Source organism: Neovison vison, chromosome 12 (assembly GCF_020171115.1).
Source record: "Neovison vison isolate M4711 chromosome 12, ASM_NN_V1, whole genome shotgun sequence".
NCBI lineage: Eukaryota > Metazoa > Chordata > Mammalia > Carnivora > Mustelidae > Neogale > Neogale vison.
The window spans coordinates 129,238,272-129,256,626 of record NC_058102.1 but is presented as its reverse complement, the minus strand read 5'-3'; the positions used below and the strand labels follow the sequence as shown (position 1 = coordinate 129,256,626).

The 18,355-nt window shown below is 37.4% G+C and overlaps 1 protein-coding gene across 1 annotated transcript in view; it reads left to right on the top strand.

Annotated features, from left to right (window-relative positions):
• Positions 1–7,773: 7,773 nt before the first annotated feature.
• The window catches only part of DNAJC1 (DnaJ heat shock protein family (Hsp40) member C1), a 228,442-nt gene continuing 217,860 nt past the window's right edge, over positions 7,774–18,355 (top strand). Inside the window, exon 1 of the mRNA XM_044228968.1 lies at positions 7,774–8,244. Coding sequence (XP_044084903.1) covers positions 8,032–8,244 — 213 coding nt within the window. The 5' untranslated portion in view covers positions 7,774–8,031. The remainder of the gene's footprint in view (positions 8,245–18,355) is intronic.

Sequence of the window (18,355 nt, the reverse complement as noted above, 5' to 3'; positions counted from 1 at the left end):
TCATACCCAGTTTCTTGAGAACTAATGTTTTATTTATTTTGTGTGTTTTTTCTCAGCTGTTTTCCCACTTGATTTTTTTTGTTGTTGTTTTCCCACTTGATTTTAAAACAGATGACAATTTAAAATAACCAACAAGAAAGTAATGAAGACATCACAACTTCCTAGAAGACCACCTGAGTATATTTCAACCAATGTCTCCATAAAGAGTAGAAAAATAAATACCGGCCAGGGTTGCCAGATAATATACCCAATTACCACTGAATGCCAGATAAACAATAGGTAATTTTTTAGTTTAAGTATGTCCCATGCAATATTTGTTGTTTATCTGACATTCAAATTTAATTAGGTATCTCATATTTTTACTTGATAAATCAGACACCTCTACTGTGAAGGCTTTTTTTTTTTTTTTTAAGTTGTAAACAAGCATTATTCTTTCTGGAAAAGAGAATATTCCCATGTGCTTAAAATATTGTTTTTTGCTAAAGGTATACAGCTTGGGACATCATGATGAAACAAGCCTTAGCCACAGCTATGACCCTACATGGAAAATATATGTAAAGAAAAAGCTAATGAAGGATAACATTGACTAAAATGCCAACACACATTGCTTTGAATATAAATGAAAACAGTGATGTTTCTGTGAATTGCAATCCTGTACTAAATGAAAGCATTGGTTGGGCTTCAAAGTCTTGTATAGTAAGTGTATAAAATTATTGTAGTATTTGCACATCTCAGTCTTCCTGGAAATACTATTGCTCTCCATGTTGAAAACATGGCTTAGAACTTACAGGAAAAAGCTTGAAAAATTTTGAAGTTTTTGTAGCATGAGATGAAGGTCTGATGTGATTTCAATTTATTTAGATGCTTAATTTTAATGGATATCATAGGTGAACATATTCCTCACAAGAAACATAGATCCCAATGAAGTATATTGTTGGTTCTCCTACTAAGTCATAACTTGTTTTACAATTCCATTCAGCAATGATGCAAAGTTTAGATTAGCTAAAATTTAAATTAGCTAAAATTTAGATTAGCTAAATTCAGATTTGCTAAAATTTAGATTAGCAATTTTCTATCCTTGCTGATGTCAAAATAATGTTCTTGCAAACAAATCGAAAAGCGAAGGGTTTGTATATTTTCCACAAATGGATTTTAAGTCCTCTGAAAATTTTCACTTGGGAAATTTAAAATGAGTTGTTAAGAATTTAGATAAGATAATTTGAATTAGTGATACATATAATTTTTGGCAAAAGAAAAAAAATCATGTTCATCTAATGATGGGAAAATTTCCAAATACCCATTTCCATGCTTCTTTTGTAGTCTAAGCTCCATTCTCAGTGGTTAAATTATTGCTTTTGCCTTTAAGAGATTCTGTATGTGTTTTAAAATATTTTTAGGAAGTGCTAGATAGCATACTATGGACAAACACTTGCTGTTCCAAAAATGATCAGAAAATCTGGCCCAAAGCCAGGTGCTGTCAGAACACAACCATGGGAGGCTGGTTGAAGCCAGTGTGAGACTGGTCACTTGGCCTAGGTTAGTGTGAGCTGGAGAGGATTTGAAGAGATGCACCAAGGTGTCTAAAGCAGGTTGTAATGTATCAGAGTGAAAACCTTAGCTTTTGAGCAATTAATCACTGGGCCCAGCCGGAGGAAATTGAGAAAGAAGGAGCTGATTTTGCCAATTCACACTAAAATAAGTTAAAAATAAAAAAGCAAATTGACAATGGTAAAAAAAATAAAATACTTTATCTCCAAATGTCCCTTGATCACTAATATAAAAGGGCTGGGTCATACAATATGCTTTAGTGTGTCTCTAAATAGACCCTTAATAAGGACTTTCTGCAACTTCTCTTTCTCCTTCAGTTTGCTTTCAGTATTTATTTCAGTATGGTTTCACCTGGACAAAAATGTTCTTTAGGTGAACCCGAGGTGATATCTGGTCCAATTCTGTACCCCTTGGAGACAGTCCTGGTGGGCAGGGCTGACAGTACAGATAATGACCAGACTGGGGTCGAGCAGTTAAAGGAAGGGAAAAGTAGCAGAGCTTGCCAGACCACTGTGGTGTCTTCGCTCTACTCCAGGCCCAATTTGAAATAGTGGCATCATTATAATTGATTCAGGGAAATGTGGTCTCGGCAGGTACTTAGAAGCAGGAAGAGGGCATAGAAAACAAGCCAAGAGAAATAAAATGTGGGTTTTTTTCCTATACCACAGATAACTTGATTTCAAAAATCTCTGTTTTGCTTCCATTACCAGAATTTTTACCGAGTTGCAAGTCAGAAATAATCCAATACCCTGAAACTTCAGAACACAGGATTTATGCATATTGGGCCACATTTTCCACCTCTTACCAATAATTTACTGTCTCGATAATTTTGTTATTGTCTATTAGGTAGCCACAACTCTGGTATTTCACTAAGTGCAGTGATACCATCTTCTCAAAAGAGATCATTTGGAAATTGATGTGCTTATCAAGTATTAATATCATTTCACGGTTATAAAATTAACAAGTGGCAAGGTATAAAATTAGAGTCAATAAACCCGATTTTAGATGGAGTTAAAGACCTGAGTACAATTAATCACACAAAGTTAACAAAAAAGCAGAGCTGAAATACACGCTTGGGAGACCACTGGTTAAAATATAGCATGTGTTGGGGCACCGGGGTGGCTCTGTTGGGTAAAAATCTGCCTTCCGTTCAGATTGATCCCAGGGTCCTGGGATTGAGCCCCACCTTGGGGGTCCCTGCTCAGAGGGGAGCCTGCTTCTCCCTCTGCCCTTCCCCCATCACTTGTGCTCACACACACTCTCTCTCTCCCAAAAAAAAAAAAAAAAAAAAAGCACAAGTTAAACGCAGCTTAGGGACGCCTGGGTGGCGCAGTTGGTTGGACGACTGCCTTCGGCTCAGGGCGTGATCCTGGAGTCCCGGGATCGAGTCCCACATCAGGCTCCCAGCTCCATGGGGAGTCTGCTTCGCTCTCTGACCTTCTCCTCGCTCATGCTCTCTCTCACACTCTCTCTGTCTCAAATAAATAAATAAAATCTTAAAAAAAAAAAAAAAACAAAAAACGCAGCTTAAAGGCCAGCCTAGACAAGGTTAGATCAGTATTTCAAAAGTTCAATTTCTACTTCTCTTCCTCATGCAAGTGTAAGAAAGGAGAGGAAAGGGGAGGCAGAAATTTCTGCTTCAGCACCTAAAAATGATCATAAACGAATGGGCACCTGGTAATTGGCAACTTGTTCAATTTTCTCTTTTGTAAACATGAGTCTTCTTAAATTTATAGATTTTGGTTAGAATCTGTATCTCTTAATTTGAAGCTACTGAAATCCTAACAACAACAACAACAACTATGTTCATGCAGGTAATTTTTTTAGGCTGTTAAAAATAACCTTTGCCTATAAAACTGTTCTTTGCCCCCTGGTGGTGAATTATTATTATTCAAGTTTTTAAAAGTTAAACGAGACTAATTATGAGGTCTTGGCCTAAGAGTCTTTCTGTGGTGAGCAAAAGTAAAAGAGAATTATGTATTGGGAGGAGGGAGAGATGAAGCTGGGCCATAGACATAGTAAAAGAATTTAAATTTCCCATAGCCTACCATTGGGAGCTAAATTTTCCTTAATCTATCTCTATTTGTTTCCATGTTGAATATATTGCTAATTCAGTATTATTTTAAAATTCTGCCTCCTCTTCATAAATTAAATAATAGGCATTTATATGAGGCTTGGAATTTCTATGCATAAACTAATGCCTTAGCTGTGGCCTGTTGACTGAGGTGAACAGCAACTTTGTACTGTTTTTCCCTTTGTATTCCAATTTGGCATCACAAACAATATTAGGATTCAGTGGCAGAATGCCAAAACCAGGCTGTTCAGCCTGAAAGAGTAGATGATGAAGGGGTCTGTTAAAATTTTCTTTTGCACACTAATTGGAGCCTTTGTATATGAGAAAAATACAATGATTGCTGTGCTCCTGCTGAACTGAGGAGTCAATAAGAGAATTTATTTCCTCCTTGGATGGCTAAAGGGAAAAGGAGAAAAACTAGTTTTCAAATTTTAAAAAGTAATTCAAGTGAGTTACTAGGAACCTTTGGAAAAAAATCAGTGATAATCTTCAAATTGTAGAAGGTGAGAGAAGAAAGAAATTTTAACATGGATTGCGTTGTGACACACTGAAGTCTATGTAAAGCGGAAAACCTCATTATCTGAAAATACAAGGCTACTTCAGGGTAAGACAATGACCAGTGACTGTTTAGTGACTAAATCATTGAATGTGAATATTTCCCTTTCTTTTGTTCACTAGAGTCACATGCTTTTAATTAGGTATCTATTGTAAACCTTAAGCTGGATTTAGCCCCCAAATTGTGAATGATTTATAGAGTTGGAACAAAAAATTAAACTGGCTTTGAGAACCAGTCATTATTTTGTAAAGATAGTCTTGTCTCCTACCATCTTGGGCAAGCCAGTGATTGAATAAATTTCTGGCGAAGTGGACAATCACTGCCTAAGTTTAGTAACAAATGACTTAAAGATAACATTTTTTTAAAAAAGATTTTATTTATTTATTTATTTATTTATTGAGAGAGAGAGAGAGCGTGAGTGAAGGGAGGGGCAGAGGGGAAGAGAGAGGGCTGAGCAGACTTGGTGTAGAGTACGGAGCACAACACCAGGCTTGATCTCACATTCCAGAGATCATGACCTGAGCTGAATCCAAGAGTTGGACACTCAATGGACTGAGCCACCCAAGCACCCTTAAAGATAGCATTTAAACATTTAAGAATAGGTAAGATTTATTTTGGAACCTTTAATACAAGGTAGATGGAGACGTCCCATAAAATAATAGTAACGTTTAAATTGCAGTTACTATATACCAGGCACTCATTATCTCACTGAGTTCCCACAAGGACCTTTAATTTTGGAAGTAATATTACCTTAATTTTACAGATGAGGAAACTGTAAGAGAGGGATCACCCTATAAAAGATCCAGGTGGTAGATCCAGGATTCAAATTTAATCAGTCTGCCTCTAGAATCTGTGCTCTTATATACTATGAGATTATTCAAGTTAATAGCACATTATTTGGAGAAATGAAAACCATGTGTCAACTTTTAGAAATATATTTATTATTTACAACATGGAGAAAATCTGTATTTATGAGGACCTTAAAATGGTTAAAAAAAAAGGAACTACTTTCTAAAGAGGTGCTGCCCCCAAACAGTATTTTCCTAAACTTTGTCAGTTCAGTATAAGTTTGTGAATAGTGTTTGAATAAATAAAATTACTGAGTGATAATGTTCCATTAAAGAACATTAGAACATTAAAGAACATTAGAATTTCAAGTCCTATATTTGAGAAAGAGTTACAATGGAGCAAAAGAGAAAATTTCAGATTTAATGAGAGCCAGATATTTCTAAATCTTAGGATGACTAGACCTAACCACAAAACAGCAATTTTAAGAGAGGTTTGGATTTTTACTATAATAAGTATTATATTCAATTCTGTTAGTATGGTTAAGTCTGATCTATCCCAAAGTGAGGAATAGACTGCCAGATGGCTTCTTCATTTTTTTTTAAGATTTTATCTATTCATTTGATAGCAGAGCACAGACAGAAGGAGAGGGAGAAGCAGGCTCCCCGCTGAGCAGAGAGACCCATGTGGGGTTTGATCCCAGGATCCTGGGATCATGACCTGAGCCGAAGGCAGACACTTAACCAACTGAGCCACTTAGGCATCCCCAGATGTCTTCTTTAAACCTCTTTGAGTTCTACTGGTCCATGAAATTACCAGTGCTTTTTCACAATCACTCACAGAAAGTAAGGGTCATTATGATGTTCAAGTTCATGTACAACAAGATCATCACATAATCTTTATGTGGAAGACCCATCCAACAACCTAGATCTTTCTGCTTTCCTCATTGCCAATGGCGTATTCTTATAAGATATCTTAGTCACACACACACACACACACACACACACACACACCATCTTAGCCACACACTATCAAAGTTAATTAGGTTTAGACAAGGTCATCATGGTGGAGCTCCCATTGTGGGATTCGTGCCCTTATAAAAGGAAACACAGATCTCCACAGACCTCTCTCACTCTCTCTTTCTCCCTCTCCCTCCCTTTCTCTCTCTCCTTCTCACTTGCCCCAGTCTTGCCTTGTAAGGGTACAGGAAGAGGGCTCTCATCAGAACCCTACCATGCTGGCACCCAGATTTCAGACCTCCCAGCCTCCAGAACTGTGGGAAATAAATGTCTGTTGTTTAAGCTACCCAGTTCTATAGTATTTTTTTTTAGTATTATACTAAAAAAAATACTATAGTATTATAGTATTTATTTTTTATAGTATTTTTTGTAGCAGCCCTAGAAGATGAAGACATCCCTGTTCTTGTATCTTTGAAAGGTAAGCCTCAGGATCAAATTAAAATGTGATGAATTCAAGAATATACACTGTAAAGCAAGATATTCTTGCATTCATTTATGACTATTTAAAAATATTTTTTAAGTTCTATAATAAAAGGATTTCTTAAGATTCTTCCTAGGTACTATTTTTCTAACCTTTATCAAATATAATATACACTTACTGTAAGAGTGAAAATAGTTTTATCATTCTCCCATTGAGCTTAACTTAACTCCTATTAAGCATAACTTCCCAAGATGGGAAAATTTTAATGTAAAATTTTAAAAACTGGGCCAGCACCCTGAGTTTTACAAACATATGTTCCGTTCTACTTCCTCAAAAAGAGTAGGGAGTCAGGGAGAAGTGTAAGATGCCTAAGAAGAAAATACAGTTTGTGCGAGAGAAAGCAATAGTGGTAGAGGAAAAAATTAAAACATACGGAACAGAAGCACTGTAGAACTAGGAGGTAAGACACTGGTGGGAAGGAGGAAAGTTTTAAGCCTAAATGTCTTTTAAAAACATCTCATTGGGGGCACCTGGGTGGCTCAGTGGGTTAAGCCTCTGCCTTCGGCTCAGGTCATGATCCCAGGGTCCTGGAATCGAGCCCCAGCCAGGCTCTCTCTGAGCAGAGCTTCTCCCTCTCTACCTGCGGGCCTCTCTGCCTACTTCTGCCTACTTGTGGTTTCTCTCTGTCAAATAAATAATTAAAAAAAAAAAAAATCTCATTGGGAAAGGAAACCCAATTGGAAGTGGGCTAAGGTGGATAAACTGCACTTTCTTAAGACCGTGATTGCGTCACCATTATGCATTCTACCAAGCTGCCTTTTCAATGGTATTATGCCTATGAAACTTAACTTAGAGGTATAGTTTCCGTGTTGGTCCGAATTCCATTTCCGCTTCACCTCTGCCATAAAGGACCCTCTAGACCACTCACCAGTTATGCCGTTTTCAGGCGTGAGTTCAATTCTTCCTATATCTTTATGTGCTGACAGTATAATATAATGTTTGTAAACAGGCCATAATCAAATCAGTGTTAAGATAAAGCCCTTGTTTTCACTATGGGGGAGGAGAGTAAGAAGGTAGACGTTTCTAGGGAAGTTTTTACTTGGGATGGCTTAGGTACACACATGATTCCACGTGCCTTAATCTGTGTAAATAAACGTACAGCTCCTCAGTGTGTGCCGGCGACAAAAACGCATTTCTCCGAGGCCGGGATCTGGGGCACCCGGCTTCCCTACTTCCGGCCCCGCCCACCGTCCCGCGGTTGCTAGGAGACGTGATGTCACCGGAAGAGAGGCCTGGGATAGGCTGAGGCGAGGGGAAGCCTCTCCCCCTCTGCAACCTCAGCGCCCGGCGCTGGCTTTACAGCTGTTTTTAGGCCTGGGGGTGAGGGTCTGCGGTAGGTGGACCCGGCTGCCGCTCCGCCCGCCCACCCGCGGCTGCGTTCGCCCGCTCCTGCCGCCCTAGCCCAGCCGCTGGGGGCGGGGGGACGGGGACGCTGGGAGGGCGACTTCCGTGCGGCTGCCAGTGCTTCTGACTGACAGGCACTGTCCCCACAGCCCGCGCTGCCCGCCACGTCCCCGGTCTCGGCCGACGGCACAGCGTGGCTGGTGACCTTTCCGAGCCCAGCGCGATGACGGCTACCTGCTCCCGGCTGGCCCGGCTTTCTCGGCGCCGCTGGCGTCGGCCAGTCCCGTTCCCGCCGCCACCGCGGCCACTGCTGTTGTTGCTGCTGCTACTGGCGGTCGTAGGGCCGGCACACGGCTGGGAGAGCGGAGACCTGGAGTTATTTGACTTGGTGGAGGAGGTGCAGCTCAACTTCTACCAGTTCCTCGGGGTGCAGCAGGTAAGCGGGGCCGCCGGCTCGCCCGAGGGCTGCGCCTACTTAGGGCTACTCCGGGGTAGAAACGTGCGAGTCCGGGCAGAAAGGAGGGGGTGGGGCGGGCTTTGACCCTGTTTCCTCCGAGGGAGCCAGGCGCCGCGGCCAGCACCTGGTCATCCTGGGCTCTGGCTGCCTTCCTCACCTGGGCCCATCGGGGTCTCCTCGTAACCCCAGCCGCAGAATTTGCCCCCTTCCTCCGTTCCTCGTCGCCGTGCTCCTCTTCTCAAGTTCCGGTCTCAGTGACAGGTTGGACGGTGCCACCAGCCTGGGGTGGTGATACCTTCTCTTACCTCTGCCATTCTGGGGGAGATCCTTCCACCCAGCTGTGTTGGAGAAAGAAGGAGGAGGAGTATGGGTAGATCGTTTACACCTCCCTTTCCTGTCCCCTGAATGTGGAAAGAATAGTCATGGCTTCCCTAAATTTTCACCTACCCAGTTACACTTACTTTAGTTGCTTTCTTGCCTCTTCCTTTCCCGGAAGATAGGGAATGCGTTTTGGTCGGCGTCTGTGTTGCAGAAGTTTTCCTTGCCCTGTACTTTGGACTTTTTAGCCTTTTGGATAGGGGTTAGCCTTTTGGATAGGGGTTCTTATCACAGTTTTGAAATCTGGAGGATCCTGAAGCCTCCACCGAGTTGGTCCTAGAATTAGAGTAAAAGAGGCTCTTAAGTTTCCTGGGCATCGGAGGCACTTTGGGGTGCTGCTACAGGAAGAGAAGCCCAACCAGTAGCACAAAATCGTTTTCTTTTTGTTTTCCTTTCATTTCTTTTCTTTCCTTTTTTAGCTTGAGGCTAACTTGTAAAGTTCGTTTGTTGCGCTTTACTCCTACCTTGGGAGTGGTTAATTGAGGGTAGATATCCAGTCTCTATCTGAAACCTACTGCCAAGGAGAAGATGGCATTTCAGTAATTTAAGGATTATGGGGTGAAAGATTTAGAATTTCACACAATCAGATTGAGTCCTTCAAAAAATGCTTTGAATGGTTATGTGGGTAAAAAAAAAATTAAGGTTTACCAACAATTGTCATCCTAGACAAGATATGAATATGATGTCATTCATGACTAGATATGAAATGTACATTTTCCCCCCTATAAACTATCATAAATTTGTATGAATTATTGAGTTTGACACTAAATGGAAATTTACATTTAATGAAAAATAATGGAATATAAAATTGCTTTTACCCCAGCACAATGATTTTAAGAATTTCATTTTTGTAAGAGTTATAAAGAGTAAGCATTTCGCCTTAAGAGTCTCACCTGCAAACAATTGTGTGATATGTCTAGATTCATTATCTTCACCTGGTGCCATTTCACCTGGTGCCACTTGCTTCTCATGGAGACAAAATATGCCTCATTTTCAGAGTGAATGATACTACAATATGTGTAAAAATCATTAGTGAAAATATAACTCTGAAGACTTTTGTGAGTATCTTTAATATCAAGAATCCTTTTTAGAATTTATCATGATTAAACTCTAGCTAGAGTCTTTTTAAAGATTTTATTTATCATTTATTTATTTGAGAGAGAGAACACAGGAGAAGCAGACTCCCTGCTGAGTAGGTCCCTGCCCATCCCCCCCACCCCCAATCATGACCTGAGCAAAGGCAGGACAGTTAATGTACTGAACCACCCAGGGACCCCTAGAGAGACTCTTATACATAACTTGTCCAGAGATCTTGAAGGTGCTTTCCAGTTACTCATGGAAAATTAAGGTCTTTTAAAAGAACACAGATATTTAGTAGCAGTAGGTTAAAATTTAGATTATATAATCTAGCTTGCATGTGAACCCTCATAAAATTTTCACTTACAGTTTCATCTAGTTTAATTTCAGAGTTAATTAGGCAGTGTGAATAACTAGAGCACTTCCCTGTATGGACAAGGATGGGAAAATAAAGAAGCATAGATGATCAAGAAGATTCCATGTCAAAATAGAATTCGAAAAGAAGGATCCAGGAAATCATTTTAATCTGTTTCTCTTACCTAGCAGTGTTGAAATTGGAAGGAATGCCAGAAGAAATTTTATCCTACCCAAGCAGAGACACTGATTGGAACAAGTTGTTTACATTACATTGAATAGTAACTTTTTTGAAAGAATTTTAGCGGACCAGATATTTGGTAGAGACAAATGCAGCCTCTTTTTGGTTCTTAATGTGTAATTTTCAGGCCAGAGCCAATCAGTCCTTTGGTGACTATCCAGACATGAGGGATCAGGACAAAGTAAATAGGTTACTCAGAGTTGTTACCTGGTTCTGTACACTCATCAGTTTTGTTAACTCAACAGAAATTTATTTGGTGTCTGCTAAATTTTAAGCACTGAAAATTGACTGGTACAAAAAAAAAACCTCTAACCTCATGAAACTCACGTTTTGTAGGGGGAAATAATTGGAAACAACCAAACAAGTAAATATAAGTCAGGTGTTCAGAAAAGGCCTCTGAAGGAAGTAAGGGTTGAGTCATGTTGACAAGTTGGGGAGAGCATTCAAGAAAGGCAAATGGTGTATGCTAAACCCTTGAGGTAAGAGCTTGCATGATATTGGAGAAAAAGTGAGGAACCCAGGACAGTACAGTTGAAGCAGGGTGAACCAGGGGGACAGTAACATGAGATGACATCAGAGTCATGGACCTCGGCTATTATGTATAAGTAAGTTGGGGATCCATGTTGGCGGTTGAACTGAAGAGGTACATGATTTGACTTAAATTTCAGAATGGTTATTGTTTGAGGAGTGTCTGTATGTCATTAGTTACTTAGTGGGATAATTGTGATGTAGAATGTAGAACGGATCTGGTCAAATTGTAGATTTAGTTGGAACAAAGAGCTGACAGAATTTTACTGATTGTTTGAATGTGGGATATGAAGGGGAAAAAGTTGAGGATAATCTAAAGCTTTTGGCCTCAGTAATTATATAAATACTTGTCTAATTGCCGTTGTTATTACTGAGATGGAGAAGCCTGATATAGAAGCAGTCCCCGTTGAAATCAGAAATTTGGTTTTGGTCATGCTAAATTAAATGTTAAACATTCAAATGGATCTGGAATATAGACGGTTATATAAGTCTGGAGTTATAAGGAGAAAGATTTGAGCTATAGCTATAAATCTGAGAGTCATTGGCACTTAAAAGGCAATTTGAAGCCGCAAAACTGAGTAAGTTTAACAGGGAGGGTGAAAGTAAGAAAAACAGAGGTCTGGGAGGTAAGCCATGGGCATTCCAAACTTTGAGTCAGGGAGATGTGGGAGAACCAGCAAAGGCCGTGGAGAAAGAACAGCCAGTGAAGTAGGAGGCAAACCAAGAAAAAGACAGTCTCTTTCAAGTCAAGAAAATAGTGGATATTCTTTCCTTGTTGAAGATTTGTCCATATGGTCGTGGGTTCATTCTTGGTTTTCTATTATGTTCCATTGATCTATGTGTCTGTTTTTGTGCCAGTCTTGATTACTACAGCTTTGTAATATAACTTGGAAGTCCGGAATTGTGATGCCTCCAGCTTTGCTTTTCTTTTTCAGGTTTGCTTTGGCTATTCAGGGTTTTTTGTGGTTCTATACAAATTTTAGGATTGTTTGTTCTAGCTTTGTGAAAAATGCTGTTATTTTGATACAAATTACATTAAGTGTGTAGATTGCTTTGGGTGATACATTTTAACAATATTTATTCTTCTAATCCATGAGCATGGGATGTCTTTCTATTTCTTTGTGTCATCTTCACTTTCTTTAATCAGTGTTTTACAGTTTTCAGAGTATAGGTCTTTCACGTCTTTGGATGGATTTAGTCCTAGGTATCTTGTGGTTTTTGGTGCAGTTGTAAATGAGATTGATTCCTTGGTTTTCTTTCTGCTGGTTCATTATTGATGTATAGACATGTAACTGATTTCTGTATGTTGATTTTGTATCCTTATTAAGTTCATGTATCAGTTCTAGCAATTTTTGTGTGGAATCTTTTGGGTTTTCTACATAAAGTCATGTCATCTGAAAATTCTATTTTTTTCTTGCCAATTTAGATGCCTTTTCCTTTCTTTTTGCTGTGTGTTTGCTGTGGCTAGAACTTCCAATACTATGTTAAATAATAGTAGTGAAAGTGGACATCCTTGTCTTGTTCCTGACCATTGAGGAAAAACTCTCCCCATTGAGGATGATATTAGCTATGGCACTTTTGTATATGGGCTTTATTATCTTGAGGTATGTTCACTCTTAGCTTACTTTGTTGAGGATTTTTATCATGAATGGATGTTGTACCTTGCCAGATGCCTTTTCTGCATCTACTGAAAGGATCATATGATTCTTGTCCTTTCTTTTATGAATGTGGTGTATCATGTTGATTGATTTGAGAATAGTGAACCACCCTTGCAGCCCAGGCATAAATCCCACTTGATCGTGGTGAATGATTCTTTTAATGTTCTGTTGGATTCAGTTTGCTAGTATTTTATTGAGAATTTTTGCATTCAGGTTCATTAGGAATATTGGTCCATCGCTTTCTTTTTTTGTTGGAGTCTTTACCTGGTTTTGATATCAAGGTAATGCTGGCCTTATAAAATGAATTTGGAAGTTTTCTATGTTTTAGAATTGTTTGAGAAGAATAGATATTAACTCTTCTTTAAGTGTTTGGTAAAATTTGCCTGTGAAGCGATCTGGCCCTGGATTTTTGTTTGTTGTGTGATTTTCAATTACTGATTCAATTTCTGTGCTGGTTATTGATCTGTTCAAATTTTCTATTTCTTCCTGATTCAGTTTTGAGAATTTACATGTTTCTAGGAATTTATCCATTTCTTCCATATTGTCCAATTTTTTGACATATCAGTTTTCATAGTATTCTCCTATAATTATGTTTCTGTGGTGTTGTTGCTCTTTTTCTTCATTTGTGATTTTATTTATTTGGGTCCTTTTCTTTTTGATAAGTCTGATCAGGGTATTGTCAATTAATTTTTTTCAAATAACCAGCTCCTGTTTTCATCTGTTCTATTAGGGTTCTTTTTTGTTTTTGTGGGGTTTTTTGTTGTTAGTTTTATGTCATTTATTTCTGTGCTAATCTTTATTGTTTTCTTCTATCTGCTGACTTTAGCCTTACTTTGTTCTTCTTTCTCTAGCTTCTTTAGGTGTAAAGTTATGTTGTTTAAGTTGAGATTTTTCATGCTTTTTGAGGTGGGGCTGTATTGTTATGTGCTTGCCTGTTAGGACTGCTTTTGCTGCATCCCAAAGATTTGGGACCACTGTATTTTCATTTTCACTTATCTCCATGTATTTTTTGTATTTCTTCTTTGATTTCCTGGTTGACCCATTCATTTAGTAGTAGGATGTTTAATGTCCTGTATTTGTGGTCTTTCCTAATTTTTTCTTGTGGTTGACTTCATTTTTCATAGTGTTGTGGTCATAAAATGTGCATGGTATGATCTCAGTCTTTTTTGTACTTGTTGAGGCCTGATTTGTGACCTAAAGTGTGATCTGTTCTGCAGAGTGCCCCATGTGCACTTGAAAAGAATGTGTGTTTTGCGGTTTTAGGATGGAATGTTCTGAATATATCTGTTAAGTCCATCTGGTCCTGTGTGTCATTAATTTTTTTAAGATTTTATTTATTTATTTGTCAGAGAAAGGGCACACGAGCACAAGCAGAGGGAGAAGCAGGCTCCCTGCTGAGTAAGGAGCCTGATGTAGGACTTGATCCCAGGACCCTGGGATCATGACTTGAGCTGAAGGCAGATGCTTAGCCAACTGAGGCACCCACGCATTCCTCAGTGTGTCGTTCAAAGCCATTGTTTCCTTGTTCATTTTCTGTTCAGATGATGTAAGTGGTGTGTTAAAATTCCCTACTATAATTGTATTATTATCTCTTAGTTTCTTTATGTTTGTTATTATTTTATATATTTGGGTGCTTCCATGTTGGGTGCATAAATATTTACAGTTATTAGATCTTCTTGTTGGATCATCCCTTTTATTATGATACTGTGCCCTTCTTCATCAGTTGTTACAATCTTTTTTTTGAAGTCTGGTTTGTCTGATACAAGTATTGCTACTCTGGCTTTCTTTTAACATCTATTTGCATGACAAATATTTCTCCGTACCCTCACCTTCAGTCTGCAGATGTCTTTAGGTCTAAAATGAGTCTCTCATAGGTGGTATATAGATGGGTCTTGTTTTTTAATCCATTCTGACACCTTTTGTCTTTTGATTGAAGCATTTAGTCCATTTACATTCAGAGTAATTAGTGGTAGATATGTATTTAGTGCCATTTTATTGCTTGTTTTGTCTTTGTTTCTGGAGATTTTCTCTGTTCCTTTCTTTGTCTGTTTTGGTCTTTCCTTTGTACTCCAAGAATCCCCTTTAATATTCCTTGCAGGGCTGGTTTAGTGGCCACAAACTCCTTTAGCTCTTGTTTGTCTAGGAAAATATTTATCTTTCCTTCAATTTTGAATGATAGCCTTGCTGGATAGACTATTCTTGGCTGCAGATTTTTTCCTGTTCAGCACTTTGAGTATATCATGCTGCTCCCTTCTGGCTTGCCAAGTTTCTGTTGAGAAATCTGCAGATTTGCCTTATGCGTCTTCCCTTATAAGTTAAGGACTTATTTTGTTTTGCTCCTTTTAAGATTTTTTTTCTTTATCACTGTATTTTTCAAATCTAATTACAATACGTCTTGGTGTTGGCCCATTTTTGTTGATTTTGATGGGAATTCTTTGTGCCTCCTGAATCTGGATATCTGTTTCCTTCTCCAGATTAGGAAAATTTTCAGCTATTATTTCCTCAGATAAATTTTCTGCCTCCTTTTGTCTCTTCTACTTCTGGGATTCCAGTGATACCAATGTTACTATGTTTGATGGAATCACTGAGTTCCCTAAGTCTGTTCTCATGTTCCCTAATTCTTCTTTCTCTCTTTTGTTCAGCTTCATTATTTTCCATTTTTCTGTCCTCTGTGTCACTTATTTTTTTCCTCTGATTCTTCCAGCCTTGTGTTCATTGCATCAAACCTGTTTCCAGTCCTAGTTATTGCATTTTTCATTTCTGACTGATTGTTTTTTAAAGCCTTTAGTGGTAAGGGTCTCCCTGAAGTCTTCCTTTCTTTTCTGAAGCCCAGCTGAAATGATTACTGTGTTTCAAGTAAATTCACAGTATTCTATTTTAAGAGCTAAATATTTTGGGTTTTTACTTATATTTACTGAAATTTTGTTGAAGAGCATCATCAGGACTTAATTAGAAATTTAGTTCAGAATCTGGGTCTCATTCCTGTCCTTGTAAATACTAAGGTAAGGGTTAGGATTCATTCAGTTATTTAATAAGTGTTTCTGATTAATGTCATCCCACCAACTGAAATCTGATATATAATTGAGCATGTTGCAAAAGCAAGAGTATGCCACATTCTACATTTCTGGTTAGAATATGTTTTTAAAATAATGTTTCATTATTAGACACCCATTTTTGTGCCAGCGAGGCAGTAAGCATAAAGCTCGGTGCAGCTACACAGTCAGCTAATAGTTTGAATTGTTAAAGGTGAAGAGTAATTGTTGAGGATAAGAGTCTAAGATCAAGTATTAAATAAAGAGTATGTCATAATATAAACAGTGGAAAGTGGAAAAGAAGCAATATAAAAATACCACTAAGAGCAAACACTGGAATTCTAAGAGGGAATAATTTCCTTGGGTAAACGAATTCTGGAATACATGCAACTCCTGGTTATACAAGGCACACAAATTTTAAAAAGCTACATGAGACTCTAATGAGCAGTAGTCAAAACAAGTTAAGACCAGAAGGATCATTGTCATTTACTGGAAAGGTCTGAATAGATCATATAGAAATCATAAGGTTCATATACATGCCTACTAAGGAAGCTAGAGACTTCTTCTAGTCAATTTTTGAGGACTTTATTCATACCACAGCAAAATGGGTCAAATTATGGAAGCTATCCCATGGCCAACTGAAGTTACACATTACCAGGAAGCTTCTCAAATTAGTTATTATCAGTGATCACACTTTTAGTTAACAGATAAAAGATTAGTATTCATATTCTTTTCTGACTTTAAGTGGTGTTTTTTGTTAATAGCTGGTTTCTAAATTTGATTTAAGGAAGTTAACATGTATTTATAATGTAGGATGGTTGGAAATTGGGATTTTATTTGTTGTTGATCATATCCTATCTTATGGTATTTTTTTTAATGGACCTTTTATCAATGGTAGGAAATAGACTTCTTCTGTTTAAAGAATTTTTGTTTAGACATTTGATAAAGTTCAAATGATTACCATGCTATACCGTTCTATAATAGTTATACAGAATTAATGTTTTGACTTTTTGTATCATGCCTTTGTAAGTAGTATATGAGGTTCAACTTAGAATAAATTAGATTGATCTTCAAATTAGTTATTGCGGAAAGTGTCAGAGGTTTTCAAAAATATTACCATCTCTTAAACTATTATTGAAACTTCTTATTTTGAATCACCTTCAAGCCTGCAGCATATTTGGCAGATTATTCTCATTAATAGTGCATTTTTAGGATGGATTTGATTTTCAGCTGTAGCTAATAATGACTTGGAGCTAAATTTGGTGACTAAATTAGGTTAGTAGGCTTGGGTAAATATAGTTTGAACTGATAAAGAGGTCTGTATATAAATTTCATATAAGGTTCATAAACTAAGGACTGTTCTCAAAGGAGAGTTGCAGAGAAGTTTGGAGCAACATTAGTGACTTTTGGAATGCTTATTACTTTGTGTATAGCAAATTTTTTAAAGATTCTTTACGTAAAGGAGAACAATATATAAAGATTACCTTAATTTTAGAGGTAGGAAAATACTGAGCTAGAATGAAATAATTAATTTGCCTGCTTTTAATATTAAAAACAAGTATAATTCTATACTACTTCTATAATAAAGCTAGTTAAAGCAGAGGGGAGAGGAACCAGAATAAATATTAGAGATAGGGACAATACCTGAGAATATCACTGAGGTGAGAAAGTAGGAAGTACACAGGGAGAAGGAAATGTGGAAAAATTCAAAAAAATCCAAAAACTACAAGTAAAAATGGTAATGGAGTAATATCTCCATCTTGTGGCCTTCTTTGGATATTGTCATTAAAAATGTGGAGGGGTTGTATTTTCACAACTGTAGGCATAAGTAAAAATAAAATATGAATCAGGTGAAAATAAAATATGGGTCAGAGATTTTTGGAGTGTTTTGTGGGGATGTTTAAAACCAAGTTTCCCAATTGATGTGTTATAAACAACTGTGTTTAGATAGTGATGTCCTCTCTTGATGGAACTTAACGGTTTACTCCAATGTGTCTTTACAAATATAATTTTCTGTGAAATGCCATGGTATGAAAAAGGTTGGGAAAGCACTATAAAGCACTATAAAGATACAGTTCTGATGTTTTTCTTCCAGGAGAAAATTTGTAAGCATATGTGTATTGTATGCTAATATAAATAATTATGTATTATATATATTATGTATTCTATACATATTCTTTATATAGAATACATAATATATATAATATATATGTATCTGTATAGAATACATATCTGTAGATACATACACATACATAAATATGATTGTCCTGTAAAATGAGTCTTATTAAAATCTTGGCTATACTAAAGATGCTTATTTAGCTCTCATAGATGCAAAAACATTATTTACTGTATCAGTGTGAGAATCTGACTATAAAAGGAATCAATAAGTGTTTGATGACTCAGTGTCCTTCAGATACTTAATTACTCATTCTGGATGATGGAATAACCTTTAAACATTACCATAGTTTGCAGTAACTTAGAGGAATACTTTAATTATTTGTACCAATCCTGTGTGTGAAGAGGATACAAATGACTTTGGAATATATAAATAAATAAATTCTGAGTAGCCTAAAGTAATATTTGTGACATTAGGAGATAGGTAATATCTCACTTAGAAATCCAACTGACTTATATTTCCAAATGCTAAGTTTGGAGCATTTGACACTTTTTCAAGATATTGATTCCTTAGAGCAGCACTGTGTGATAGATATATAATACAAACCATGTATGTAATTTTAAATTTTTTAGGAACTACATTTAGAAAGTAAAAAAAGCAGATTAATTTTAATATATTTAATGCAATGTATCAAAAATATTTCAAC